Source organism: Oncorhynchus masou, chromosome 17 (genome assembly GCF_036934945.1).
Source record: "Oncorhynchus masou masou isolate Uvic2021 chromosome 17, UVic_Omas_1.1, whole genome shotgun sequence".
Classification (NCBI taxonomy): Eukaryota; Metazoa; Chordata; class Actinopteri; order Salmoniformes; family Salmonidae; genus Oncorhynchus; species Oncorhynchus masou.
The window spans coordinates 29,754,180-29,769,268 of NC_088228.1; the positions used below are offsets into that span (position 1 = coordinate 29,754,180).

At 42.5% G+C, this 15,089-nt stretch overlaps 1 protein-coding gene across 2 annotated transcripts in view; it reads left to right on the forward strand.

Moving 5' to 3' along the window:
- Positions 1-15,089, forward strand: part of spidr (scaffold protein involved in DNA repair) — an 84,140-nt gene that overhangs the window by 17,625 nt on the left and 51,426 nt on the right. The window contains exons 1-4 of one of the 2 annotated variants that reach the window (XM_064992985.1): positions 4,891-5,016; positions 5,612-5,865; positions 10,170-10,273; positions 14,070-14,358. In XM_064992985.1, coding sequence (XP_064849057.1) covers positions 4,918-5,016; positions 5,612-5,865; positions 10,170-10,273; positions 14,070-14,358 — 746 coding nt within the window. In that variant the 5' untranslated portion in view covers positions 4,891-4,917. Of the gene's footprint in view, positions 1-4,890; positions 5,017-5,611; positions 5,866-10,169; positions 10,274-14,069; positions 14,359-15,089 lie in introns of those variants that run through there. The other variant, XM_064992984.1, reaches the window with a different exon arrangement.

The following is a 15,089-nucleotide window of genomic DNA, read 5'->3' on the forward strand; positions in this document are numbered from 1 at the left end:
GTTACCTATCTAACCTCCCTGAACTGGAGGCTTGTGGTCTGAGGCCTCACAGAAGCCAAGAGATTATCTCATAAAGCTGAATTCGCCTAACATGTGAAACATTAAAAGTTTAACGTTTTTCTTAAGATCGGGTTTTGATGTCAATGGGAGATTTGCTTGAAGGTTTGAGTTATCGAGTTATAGCCTAGGTTATTCTCAGGTTTGTCCTATTTTCAGTGTAGCTTTTTCTGTTCTTTGAAGCCTTGGTTTAATTTGGGGTTACATGTATTTTACATTTATGCGTATAAATGATAAAAATAAAATCTAAGTTGTCACGTGCTCCAAATACAACAGGTGTAGTAGACCTTACAGTGAAATGCTTACTTACAGGCTCTAACCAATAGTGCTTAAAGGTATGAGGTGAACAATAGGTGAGTCAAGAAATAAAACAACAGTAAAAATACAGGCTATATACAGTACCGAGGCTATAAAAGTAGCGAGGCTACATACAGACACCGGTTAGTCAGGCTGATTGAGATAGTATGTAGATGTGGTTAGAGTGACTATGCATATATGATAAACAGAGAGTAGCAGCAGCGTAAAAAGAGGGGTTGGGGAGGGGGGCACACAATGCAAATAGTCTGGGTAGCCATTTCATTACCTGTTCAGGAGTCTTATGGCTTGGGGCTAAAAACTGTAGAGAAGGCTTTTTGTCCTAGACTTGGTACTCCGGCACCGCTTGCCATGCGGTAGTAGAGAGAACAGTTTATGACTGGGGTGGCTGGGGTCTTTGACAATATTTAGGGCCTTCCTCTGACACCGCCTGGTGTGGAGGTCCTGGATGGCAGGTAGCTTAGCCCCAGTGATGTACTGTGCCGTACGCACTACCCTCTGTAGTGCCTTGCGGTTAGAGGCCGAGCAATTACCATACCAGGTAGTGATGCAACCAGTCAGTATGCTCTCGATGTTGCAGCTGTAGAACCTTTTGAGGATGTCAGGACCCATGCCAAATCTTTTTAATTTTCTGATGGGGAATAGGCTTTGTCGTGCCCTTTCACGACCATTCTAGTTTGTTGTTGATGTGGATACCAACGATTTTGAAGCTCTCAACCTGCTCCACTACAGCCCCGTTGATGAGATTGGGGGCGTGCTCGGTCCTCCTTTTCTTGTAGTCAACAATCATTTCCTTAGTCTTGGTTATGTTGAGGGATAGGTTGTTATTCTGGCACCACCCGGCCAGGTCTCTGACCTCCTATCTGTAGGCTGTTTCGTCATTGTCGGTGATCAGACCTACCCTGTTGTGTCGCCTGCAAACTTAATGATAGTGTTGGAATCGTGCATGGCCATGCAGTCGTGGGTGAACAGGGAGTACAGGAGGGGACTGAGCATGCAACCCTGGGGAGCTCGTGTTGAGGATCAACGTGGCAGATGTGTTGCTACCTACCCTCACCACCTGGGGGTGGCCCGCCAGGAAGTCCAGGATCCAGTTGTAGAGGTAGGTGGTTAGTTCCAGGATCCTTAGCTTAGTGATGAGTTTTTGAGGGTACTACAGTGTTGAACGCTGAGCTGTAGTCAATGAATAGCATTCTCACATAGGTGTTCCTTTTGTCCAGGTGGGAAAGGGCAGTGTGGAATGTAATAGAGATTGCATCATCTGTGAATCTGTTTGGGCGGTATGCAAATTGGAGTGGGTCTAGGGTTTCTTTGATAATGGTGTTGATGTGAACCATTACCAACCTTTCATAGCACTTCATGGCTACGGACGTGAGTGCTACGGGTCTGTATTCATTTAGGCAGGTTGCCTTTGTATTCTTGGGCACAGGGACTATGGTGGTCTGCTTGAAACATGTTGGTATTGCAGACTCAATCAGGGACATTTTGAATATGTCAGTGAAGACACCTGCCAGTTGGTCAGCACATGCCCGGAGCACACGTACTAGTATCCGTCTGGCCCCGCAGCCTTGTGTATGTTGACCTGCTTAAAGGTCTGAAGCTGATACTCTCATGCATGCCTCAGTGTTGCTTGCCTAGAAGCAAGCTTAGAAGTGATTTAGCTTGACACATAAGATGAGCGTCGGAGCCGGTGTAGTATCTTATCCCTGTATTGACGCGTTGCCTGTTTGATGTTTCATCGCCGGGCATATCAGGATTTTTGTAAGCTTCTGGGTTAGAGTCCCGCACCTTGAAAGCGGCAGCTCTACCCTTTAGCTCAGTGCGAATGTTGCCTGTAATCCATGGCTTCTGGTTGGGGTGTGTATGTACAGTCACTGTGGGGACGACGTCCTCGAAGCACTTATTGTTAAAGCCAGTGACTGATGTGGTGTCCTCCTCAATGCCATCAGATGAATCCTGGAACATGTTCCAGTCTGTGATAGCAAAATAGTCCTGTATTTTAGCATCTGCTTCATCTGACCACTTTTTTATAGACATAGTCACTGGTGCTTCCTTCTTTAATTTTTGCTTGTAAGAAGGAATCAAGAGCATAGAGTTGTGGTCGGATTTACCAAATGGAGGGTGAGGGAGAGCTTTTAACACGTCTCTGTGTGTGGATTACAGGTGATCTAGATTTTTTTTCTCTGGCTGCACATTTAACATATTAATATATGTTTCCCTGCATTAATGTCTCCGGCCGCTAGGCGCGCCGCCTCTAGGTGAGTGTTTTTCCTGTTTGCTTATTATTATTATTATTTTTTTACCTTTTACCTTTATTTAACTAGGCAAGTCAGTTAAGAACAAATTCTTATTTTCAATGACGGCCTAGGAACAGTGGGTTAACTGCCTGTTTCCCGAGTTTGATCTTAGTGCCAGCATCTGTCTATGGTGGTAAATAAACAGCCAGAATAACAACTACTCTTGACATGAATGGATGCAGATTTAACGATGGCAATCATTTAAAAAGCTTTAATGAATAAAAATATAAACGCTACATTTTTCAAGGATTTGACTGAGTTACAGTTTATATAAGGAAATTGTAATTTTTGTATTTTACCTTTATTTAACCAGGCAAGTCAGTTACGAACAAATTCTTATTTTCAATGACGGCCTAGGAACAGTGGGTTAACTGCCTTGTTCAGGGGCAGAACAACGTATTTTTACCTTGTCTGCTTGGGTGGGGATTCGATCTTGCAATCTTTTGGTTACTAGTCCAGCGCTCTAAGCACTAGGCTACCTATCATTCAATTTAAAATATATTGAAGGCCAGCATCCTGGAGTCGTCTCTTCACTGTTGCCGTTGAGATTGGTGCTTTGCGGGTACTATTTAATATAGCTGCCAGTTGAGGACTTGTGAGGCGTCTGTTTCTCAAACTAGACAGACTTATGTACTTGTCCTCTTGCTCAGTTGTGCACCACTCCTCTTTCTATTCTGGTTATAGCCAGTTTGCGCTGTTCTGTGAAGAGAGTAGTACACATCGTTGTACGAGATCTTCAGTTTCAATTTCTCGCATGGAATAGCCTTCATTTCTCAGAACAAGAATAGACTGTCGAGTTTCAGAAGAAAACTTTTTTGTTTCTGGACATTTTGAGCCTTTAAATCAAACCCACAAATGCTGATGCTCCAGATACTCAACTAGTCTAAAGGAGGCCAGTTTTATTGCTTCTTTAATCCGGACAACAGTTTTCAGTTGTGCTAACATAATTGCAAAAGGGGTTTCTAATGATCAATTAGCCTTTTAAAATGATAAACATGGATTAGCTAACACAACATGCCATTGGAACACAGGAGTGATGATTGCTGATAAGTGGGCCTCTGTACACCTATATAGATATTCCATTAAAAATCAACCGTTTCCAGCTACAATAGTAATTTACAACATTAAGAATGTCTTCACTGTATTTCTGATCAATTTGATGTCATTGTAATGGACAAAAAAATGTGCTTTTCTTTCATAAACAAGACGTTTCTAAGTGACCCCAAACTGGTGAATGGTAGTGTACATTGGAGGCAGCTTACGGTAGAGAAATGAATATTAAATTCTCTGAGAACTGCTCTGATGGACATTCCTGCAGTCAGCATGCCAATTGCACACTCCCTCAACTTGAGACACCAGTGGCATTGTGTTGTGACAATTGTCATTTTATTGTCCTCAGCACAAGGTGCACCTGTGTAATGATCCAAATTTGAGACAAATAAGCTTTTTGTGCGTATGGATAATTTCTGGGATGTCAGCTCGTGAAACATGGGACGAACACTTGTTCGTTTATATTTTTGTTCGGTGTAAAAGCTAGTGTTTCCCTATCCTATTCTGATCAGTGGCTATCCATTTCGCTTTCCTTTGACTACAGTTTGGGTCAGAGGGGTAAGAGTTAGTACTTCCTACTCTCCGCAAAGGATGAGGTGGTTACTATCAAACTGTAAATCAAACTGGATCTAACAGGAAATGGACTTTGAGGTCTCAATCCAAAAGGACCGATTTTATTGTTCCATATAAAGCTATGCCTTGCGACGAACAAAACACAAAACGCTGGCAAACACTTTATCTGTGTTTGCCAGCGTAGTACTCATTCGTTTTTATTGTTGATCTAGAACTGTATGGTTGGTAGCGAGGAAGAGGAGCATGCCTACTGATGCTTTATTTCAAGAGTACATGAGGATAGCCAGCTAGCCACTTCCCAGATGAAGGCAGATCCAAGCTCAAGCTAAACCTCCAAAGCCAAGACCTGGGTTTAATATTATTTGAAGTATTTTTCAAATAGGTGTGATTGATTGAGTGGGATAGAAAAGTCTCCAAAAGTACAAACTCCGCCCACCTGGGCTGGCATTCCAGGCACTGGCAGGCTAAAGTGATCACTCAAACTATTTGAATGAGTTCCAATAGTATTTGAACCCAGGTTTGCCTCGGCTGTCAGCAGCCAACAGGGTTAATAACCTGCACCCCATCTGCGCCGTGCCATCAGGGTTGTAAACTTGCCTTTTACTACTGTTGGTTCAGCAACAACATGTCAGCTAGGAGGCAGGACCTCTCCCTCATAGGCTGTGTGAGAGAGCTGTGTGAGCTCTGTATTTACTTACAATGCATCCAGTGCCGTGCAGGCAGGGTGAGTGAACACATTTTTGAGCACGGGCCAGGAACATCGTGTTCCTGCTCTCTAGCTAGTTAGTGTGACATCTGCTGGCACTCCGCCTAGCAGGGTCAAGTTGAATCAAATAAGAGAGCATGCTGCTCGGCTGCTGCGTAGGCTGGGGTGGTGTGGGTAGCTAACAGGGAAAGGGGGCTGGTATGCTGGTCTTGTCTGCACATGACAGGGTGGAGAGTGTTTTGGATTTCTCTACATGGGAACTGATATCCTCAGGTGTGCTGTGTGTGTGCCCAATGAGACAGAGCGTTCTGTTATTGTTAGTGTAACGGCTTGTTCCTATCTGCCCGCTCTTAATGGTTCCACATGTGTACCTTAATCCTCATTGATGACAGTTTTTAAGAAGGGTATTTGATCATATTGTACATAACACTTGATAAGTGCTGATATGCCACATATTAGCACCCAAATGTTAGATCTAAGATGAAAACATACTCCTTTGAATGAAGGAAAATACTTCTGCCAAAGTATGACCTTTTGGAATTAACATATTGCACTGATATCATGTTATGTGTAAAGCTCATAATAATAATAATAATAGACTAATCATCCCCAGGTGACAGACACTGACATCTCAGACTACCTGTCTGATGGAGAGGAAGAGAGCCATGACACCCTGAGCCTGAACAGACTGGAGGCTGGGGTTGTGGCTGAATGTCCTCTGCAGGCTGGGGAAGGGGAGGGCAGCAGAAGGTCAGTCAGTGACTGGGTCAGGTCCGCTCAGGCAGCGCTGCAGACGCCCCAGAAACAGACAGACAGGAACTCCAAGACCCCAGAGGACTCCAGCAAAAAGAAAAGGACGTTTCAAAGGTTCGACTACTAAAGAAAAAATATTTTTAAGAATCATTTATGATCTCGTAATAGGTTCGATCAGGGATAGGCAACCCTGTACCTGGAGTGTACTACAGGATTGTGTTCCAACTCGGCACCACACCCGACCAACTGAGCTAATTGATCAGTTCTGTGATTGCCTAAATTCAACACACTTGGTCTTCCAGGTCGGGTAAATCAAAAACATTAAGTCTCTGCTGCATTCCAGGACCAGGGTTGCTTACCCCTGGGTTAGCTCTTGGATAATGAGAAGCAATGCGAGAGAAATAATCATCATGATCATCTTGAGTCACATTCACACACACACCGTCTGCGGATGTTTCCAGGGCGATGCTGCTGATCAAAGGGCCACCTGGGTGACGACATGTGGGTGCCAAATGTCACTGTCATAGTTAAGACCCTCGGATAAGACAATCTTTCTCCACAGAGTACCATAACAAACTACTGCTTTGTGATTCCTTTGTATTTCTACAGTTGATCAAATAGAATTGTATTTGTCAAATGCGCCGAGTACAACTGGTGTAGACTTTACCGTGAAAGGCTTGCTTACGAGCCCTTCCCAACAATGCAGAGTTTAAAGATAAGAATAAAGTAGTAACACGGAGAATCAAATAAAATACACAAGAATGGAGCTATACACAGCGAGTTCCAGTACCAGATCAATGTGTATGAGGTTCGAGGTAGATAAGTACATGAAGGCAGGATAAAGTGACTATGCGTCAGGATAGATATTATTATTACTATTATTAAGAGTAAAATGAAGAACAGAGCAAAAGAAGCAAAGTATGAGTATTAGCGTGTGTCTGGTGTCAATCTGCATGTGTGTGTTGTGTGTATGTAGTGCGTGTGGGAGTGTCAATGTATTGTGTGTGTGGTTTGTACACTGAACAAAAATATAAACAACCATTTCAAATATTTTACTGAGTTACAGTTCATATAAGGAAATCAGTCAATTGAAATAAATGAATTAGGTCCCAATCTATGGATTTCATATGACTGGGAATATAGAAATGGATCTGTTGGTCACAGATAGCTTTTTTTAAAGGTAGGGGTGTGGATCAGAAAACCAGTCAGTATCTGGTGTGACCACCATTTGCCTCATGCAGCGCGACACATCTCCTTCGCGTAGAGTTGATCAGGCTGTAGATTGCATCCTTGTGGAATGTTGTCCCATTGTGGCCTGGTGGAATGTTGTCCCACTCCTCTTCAATGGCAGTGTGAAGTTGCTGGATATTGCCGTGAACTGGAACACTGCTGTACACGTTGATCCACAGCGTCCCAAACACAGAAGAACTGGGACGTTTTCAGCTTCCTGGAATTGTGTACAGATCCTTGAGACATGGGGCTGTGCATTATCATGCTACAATATGAGGTGATGGCGGCTGATGAAGTGCTTGACAATGTGCCTCAGGATCTCATCACTGTATCTCCGTGCATTCAAATTGCCATCGATAAAATGCAATTGTGTTTGTTGAATGTAGCTTATACCTGCCCATACCATAACCTCGCCGCCACAATGGGGCACTCTGTTAACAAAGTTGACATCAGGAAAAAACGCTTGCCCGTCCGTCTGCTATATGCCCGGTACAGTTGAAACCGGAATTCATCCGTGAAGAGCTCATTTCTCCAGTGTGCCAGAGGCCATCGAAGGTAAGCATTTGCCCACTGAAGTTGGTTACGACGCCGAACTGCGGTCAGGTCAAGACCCTGGTGAGGACAACGAGCACGCAGACGGGTTTCCCTGAGATGGTTTCTAACAGTTTGTGCAGAAATTATTCAGTTGTCCACAGAGGTGTAAAGTACTACTAAGTACTATGTATTTTGGGAATCTGTACTTCACTATTTATATTTTGGACAACTTTTACTTCACTGCATTTCTAAAGAAAATGATACACTTTTTACTCCATACATTTTCCCTCACATCCAAAAGTATTTTGAATGCTTAGCAGGACAGGAAAATTGTGAAATTCTCACACTTATCAACATCCCTGGTCATCTCTACTGCCTCTGATCTGGCTGACTCACTATACACACATGCTTTGTTTGTAAGTTATGTCCGAGTGTTCCACTGGCTTTGTGTAAATAAAACCGGGTTTACTTAAGATAAGGAACTTGAAATGATTTCTACTTTTAGTTTTGATCCATAAGTATTTTTAAAACCAAATAATTTTAGACTTTCATTCACGTAGGATTTTGCTGGGTGAGAGAATTTTGTTCTCTGTGTGTACAGTGCAAAAATGATCACATTTACAGTTTTCAGACCCTTTACTCAGTACTTTGTTGAAACACCTTTGGCAGCGATTACAGCCTCTGGGTCTTATTGGGTAGCTCTGGAGCAGGTTTTCATCTAGGATCTCTGTATTTTTCTCTGTTTATTTTCCCCTCGATCCTGACTAGTCTCCCAGTCCCTGCCACTGAAAAACATCCCCACAGCTTGATGCTGCCACCATGCTTCACCGTATAGATGATGCCAGGTTTCCTCCAGATGTGACTCTTGGCATTCAGTCCAGAGTTCAATCTTGGTTTCATTAGACCAGAGAATCTTGTTTCTCATGGTCTGAGAGTCTTTTAGGAGCCTTTTTGGCAAACTCCAGGTGGGCTGTCATGTGCCTTTTGCTGAGTGGCTTTCATCTGGCCACTCTACAAAAAAGGCCTGATTGGTGGAGTGCTGCAGAGATGTTTGTCCTTCTGAAGGTTCTCCCATCTCTGCAGAGGAGCTCTGTCAGAATGACCATCGGTTATTGGTCACCTCCCTGACCAAGGCCCTTCTCCCCGATTGCTCAGTTTGGCCGGGCGGCCAGCTCGAGGAAGAGTCTTGTTGATTTCAAACTTCTTCCATTTAAGAATGATGGAGGCCACTGTGTTCTTGGGGACCTTCAATGCTATAGAAATGTTTAGGTAACCTTCCCCAGATTTGTGCCTTGACACAATCCTGTCTCGTAGCGCTACGGACAATTCCTTCGACCTCATGGCTTAGTTTTTGCGGGACCTTTATATTGATAGGTGTGTGCCTTTCCAAATCATATCCAATCAATTGAATTTACCACAGGTGGACTCAAATCAAGTTGTAGAAACATCTCAAGGATGATCAATGGAAACGGGATCCACCTTAGCTCAATTTCAAGTCTCATAGCAAAGGATCTGAATACTTATGTAAATAAGGTATCTGTTTTATTTTTTTATTCCCAAAAATGATTTTAGCCATTTTAGAATAAGCCTGTAACTTAACAAAATGTGGAAAAAGTTGAGGTGTCTGAAAACTTCTCAAATGCACTGTATACTGAACAAAAATATGAACACTACATGTAAAGTGTTAGCCTCATGTATCACGAACTGAAGTAAAAGATCCCACTAATGTTCCATATGCACAAATGTTTTCTGTCATTGTGAACAAATTTGTTTACATCCTTGTTTAGTGAGCATTTCTCCTTTGCCAAGGTAATCCATCCATCTGCCAGGTGTGGCATATAAAGAAGCTAATTTAAACAGCATAGTCATTACACAGGCGCACCTTGTGCTGGAGAATCTAAAATGTGCAGTTTTTTCACACAACACAATGCCACAGATGTCTCAAGGGAGTGTGCAATTGGCATGCTGACTGCAGAAATGTTGCCAGAGATTTGAATGCAAATAACTCTACCATAAGCCGCTCCAACGTGGTTTTAGAGAATTTGGCAGTACATTCAACTGCAGGCCACGTGTAACCACTCCAGCCCAGGACTTCCACATCTGCCTTCTTCACCTACGGGACTGTCTCAGACCAGCCACCCGGACAGTTGATGATACTGAGTATTTATGTCTGCAATAAAGCCCTTTGGGGGGGAAACTCATTCTGATTGTCTGCGCTCTTGCCCAGTCATGTGAAATCCATAGATTAGGGCCTAATTTTTCCAATTGACTGATTTCCTTATATGAACTGTAAAATTGTTGCATGTTGCGTTTTTATGTTTTTGTTCAGTGTATATATATGGTCTAGTGAGTGTGTGACATTTCAGTGGAAGATAGTCAGTGCAGGTAGTTTGGGTAACATTTAATTGACTATTTAGCAGTCTTATGGCTTGGGGGTAGAAGCTGTCTCGCAGGCTGTTGGTCTGAGAACAATGCTCTGGTACCATTTGCCTGATGGTAGCAGTCTATGGCTTGGGTGCACTGCACAGTTGGATGCACAACACAGAATAATGTTCACTTCTTTAAAATTGATTTAAAGTACCTTAGCCTGTATTTAGCGCTGTTTATACAGTATTCTTGAGGATATTGACGTTGTGTGTGTGTGTTTCCTACAGTGGCGGCATGGCGGAGCGACTGAACCGACTCCAGTGCAGACAGAGGTCAGCCATCAGCTTCTGGAGGCACCAGTCCATGTCTCACACTTCTACTACAGCCACAGGTAATACAGACAACAAACAAACACACAAGTCTGTGTTTGACACCACTGTAGTAGGGCTGGCAGTGGCCAGGGACCTCACGATACGTTAGATGTGATATTATCACGATACTTTGGTGCCGGTACGATATGTATTGCGATTCTCACGATCCGATATGTATTCTGTTTCGACACTGCAAATTTATTGCGGTTCGATGTTCCAAACATATTGCTCACATTGTGTCTGCTGCTGAGGGACAAGAGAGAGCCATGAGAACTAGTTTTGATTGAAAAACAAAATTGTCTCTGTATTTAAAAAGATGGACAAGACGCTATGAAGGAAAAATACTGAACTTTTGGTAAAGATACAACTAACTAGCGCAAAAATAGTAATGCAATGGTCAAAACGATACGACATATTGTCAAAAATAATATCCTGATTTGTTACTGTATGGATTTTTTTCTCTCCCCATTACTACACTATAGGCACAGGTATTAGGCTACAGAGCTTTTTATTTGACATGTAAAACTGAGAAACAGCAACAGACATGCAGAAGTAACCATGTGCTCTGCGAATATAGAAACCCAGACGGGCTTATGAAAGGATCCCAAGTCACCGTTACCACACATTCCTATATACGCTAAGTATTCTCCGTTAATGGTTCAAGATTAACTTTGATTTGATACGTTCTCTGAGACAGAAGTCAATCTCTCAGGCAGGCGTGATTTTTCTGCTCAGATCTGTGGTCACGTGAAGACTGGAGCTGGAGCGTGTGGAGGAAGTGCTGGTTGCTCGTTGATAATTGTGACAGCAGTGAATTTGTTTGGTCGGGGCCAGTATGTAGGTGACAGGAAGCACTCTGCTTACTGACTTATGTTTTCTTTCCATGGTGCTACCAAAGCACGAGTCTACCCTCCATTGTCATTGGCTCCTAGATAATTAGGGTAAACCACTATTTTAATGTGACAGTTGATCGTGGAAAAAAACAGCCAAAAAAAAACGTCTACCTTTTCCAACTCCCATTCAGTCTGTAGGTCAGTTAGATGGCTTGATTGTCTTTCATCAGAGTGCGAGAAGAACTTGTAGAAAATAGAATGTTAAGGAGAAGAAGTTTGCTCTAACTTGGCCTCATTTTTAGACTCTTTTAGACTCTCACTGACATCTAGTGAGAGTATTTGGCCCTCGTCCTGGATCATAACAATGTTCTGTGTGCTATACTGCGTACTAGTGTTGGCACTTTTGTTTGTTGACTTTCTCACCTTGATTTACGAGCACCTGCACTTAAACAATAACACCGGCAGTTATTACAACACAACTAGCTTCACCTATTATTAGTGCTGAGCGATTAACAACTAAAACTTAAGTTTAATTATTTGAATTCCATTAATAAATTTAAAAAATATATATATTGTGTGCTCATTGCTCAGTTTCTTTAGATCAAGCACAAACTGTGTGATTTAGTCGGTACTCGTAGTTTCCAACCGGCCAATATTCAACATAGTTTATAGCAGAAAACATGTTAATTAACTACAACGATCATAATCCGTTGCGCGCCTACTTACCCGATCTGTGTTTTGTTTTTTTGCATGATACATAAGATACAAGAATGTGCAATCAAGAGGGATCGAGAGCAGTTGCTTTGCACGGTGCATTATCTACCTGAAAGTACAGTATCTAAGTGATTGATAATTGGTATTCAGCAGTCATAAAAGTATGCCGTATTTACTTTGCAGAACTAGTCAGATTGATTTTGTCTGACAGCAGCTCTATAGAGATGGGACTTTTATTAAAAGGGGCGGCAAGGTAGCCTAGTGGTTAGAGTGTTGGACTAACAACCGGAAGGTTTCAAGTTCAAACCCCTGAGCTGACAAGGTACAAATCTGTCGCTCTGCCCCTGAACAGGCAGTTAACCCACTGTTCCTAAAAATAAAATGAATAGTGCATTTCATGTTTTTTTAAATTTAAATTATTTTTTAATAGTTGAAATGAAACTGAACCAACCTCTAAAACCAATAACCGCTCAGCACCAGCTATAACAAGCATGTTCATCCTCACGAGAATAAGCTGTGTGTGTGTTTGGCAAAAGTGTGTGCGTCAGTCATTGATGTTATTTCTTCACACACTATTCAACTTTAGATTGATTAGTTTATTGCAGGTCAGAAGGAGGACTCCATTCAGTCTTTCCTGTATTTACCTGCCCACTAATAAAGGGTTCACTATCATTGTTAAATACTGAACACAAATATAAACGCAACACGTAAAGTCATGTTTCATGAGCTGAAATAAAAGATCCCAGAAATGTTACATGCGTGCATATAAAAAGCTTATTTCTCAGTCCTGTTTACAGTCCTATTAGTAAGCATTTCTCCTTTGCCAAGATAATCCATCCATCTCACAGGTGTGGCATATCAACAAACTGATTAAACAGCATGATCATTACACAGGTGCACCTTGTGCTGGGTACAGTAAAATGCCACAGTTTTGTCAGAACACAATGCCAAGTTTTTGTGGGAGCGTGCATTTGGCATGCTGACAGCAGGAATGTTCCAACGCTATTGCCAGATACTTTAATGTTCCTTTCTCTACCATAAGCCACCTGCAACTTCGTTTTAGTGAATTTGCCAGTATTTCCAACCGACTTCACAACCGCAGACCACGGGTAACCACGCTAGCCCAGAACCTCCATATCTGCCTTCTTCACCTGCAGGATCGTCTGAGACCAGCCACCTGGACAGCTGTTGAAACTGGGGGTTACCTAGACTAAGATTTTATGCACAAACTGTTAGAAACCATCTCAAGGAAGCTCACCTGCGTGCTCGTCATCCTCACCAGGGTCTTGACCTGACTACAATTTGGCGTCGTAACCGACTTCAGTGGGCAAATGCTCACCTTCAATGGCCGCTGGTATGCTGGAGAAGTGTGGGGGAGTATTTCTGTCTGTAATAAAGCCCCCTTTTGGGTAAAAACAAATTCTGATTGGCTGGGACCTGGCTCCCCTGTGGGTGGGCCTATGCCCACCCATGGCTGCACCCCTGCCCAGTCATGTAAAATCCATAGATAAGGGCCTAATGAATTTATTTCAGTTGACTGATTTCCTTATATGAACTGTATATCGTTGAAATTGTGTTGCGTTTATATTTTTGTTCAGTATAGTATTATAGTATGTCTTGTGTGCCAAATGGAGGAACATATCTCTGGATATGATACATGTTCTAACAATTCCTTCCACTTAGTGCTGACTTTGATTTACTCTCCTGTTGACAATCCCCTCAGGCAAACATCAGTGATAGTCACATACTCCAACGTAGAGCTGCTTTGTCTTGCATTGAATTGGAGTGCACTGATATGGTCTTGATTCACATCACAAACGGCATGATAGATCGTCAGTGTTACACACACACATTACATTGAGCGAAGTCACACTCTGCTTATTTGTTTATGACAGGTTCGTTTGAACTGGGACGTTGTGCATGTTTTGTTCTTTAGAGCCACTCTCAGCTTGCTGGATGCGGCAGACACACAAGATTGACCCAATAGCATTTTGGAAGAACCTCATTGAATGTATGAGCTTTCCAGTTTCTGCATTTCATAATAGTTATAGCCTACTTTATTAATTCACATAACCACTGTCATAAGAGATATTACATTATGAGTGACACTGAGTGAAACTGTTCTGGAATACTTTTTTCAGATCCAGGAAGTGAATTTCTATTTAACTTCCTTAATTGAAAACTGAATTGACCCTAACCCTGTGAGGCAAGTGACCCACATAGACACTCACATCACACACCATCTGTGTTGTTCTTGTCTCTCCTCCAGTCGATAAGCCTGGGGTGCTGGTACTGGAGGTCCTGTCAGTCCAGGAGGAGAGCTGCATGCAGCTGGCCCTGTGTGAGCAACACCACCCCCCTGCTACAGGCCACCACAGGCCTCCATCCAGCACCACTACCACTATGACAAGACCTGAACAGCACAATCCCTCTGCTACAGACCACACCCCCCCTCTCTCCACCAGAAACGGAGCTCGGGTCCTTGTACTGTTCAGTAAGGAGACGACTGCTCAGCTCATGCCTGTGCCTCGAGACCTCATCCATATATACCCACCATGGTGAGAGAGCATTAGTCTGCAATAGTTAATAATGCAAAGTTATGGTGTCAAGTAAAAAAAATGTAATATTAAAAGGGGAAATGCCCAAGCCATTATGTTATCTACACATCTTCCTCATGCAGAAAAACTATAGTCATTACGTTTCCTGCACTTGTCTTTTCCTACTATCACTGACTTGCTGATAATTGCTTTGAGGGAGAATGTACTTTGACTGTGATATGTGGTTGTCTCGCCTAGCTATCTTAGAAGGATAGTTACCCAAATTGCAAAGTTATACTGATCATAATCGGCGTGAGGTCAAAATCAAAGTAAGCATATGGCGTTTTAAAACACCAGATTTTTCTGAGCAATAAAAAGCGTTCCAGTGTATTTGATCGGTGCCTATGCTAGCACTAGCCGAGCGAGCCTCCCTCTTCAGCGCAAGTGAAGAGTTCAGAACTACTGAATGTATGCGTCTTAGAAGTAGTTTTCACATACAAACTTTATATGTCCGAACTCCGAATCAAATATGCTTCCCAAATATAACACAGTTGCTGTGGTATAATGCTTATTTAGATTTTCTGCATTTATCAGTGCCATCGGGTAGCTTGATTTCAGATGTGTCCATGTAAACAGGATTATTTGGGAAATAGTTCTTCTTCCAGAGAATGTAAACATTTTACTCAAATTTATATATTAATCTGACTATCCGCAATATTCGCATTATTGTGTAAAAGTACTCACTGTAAGCA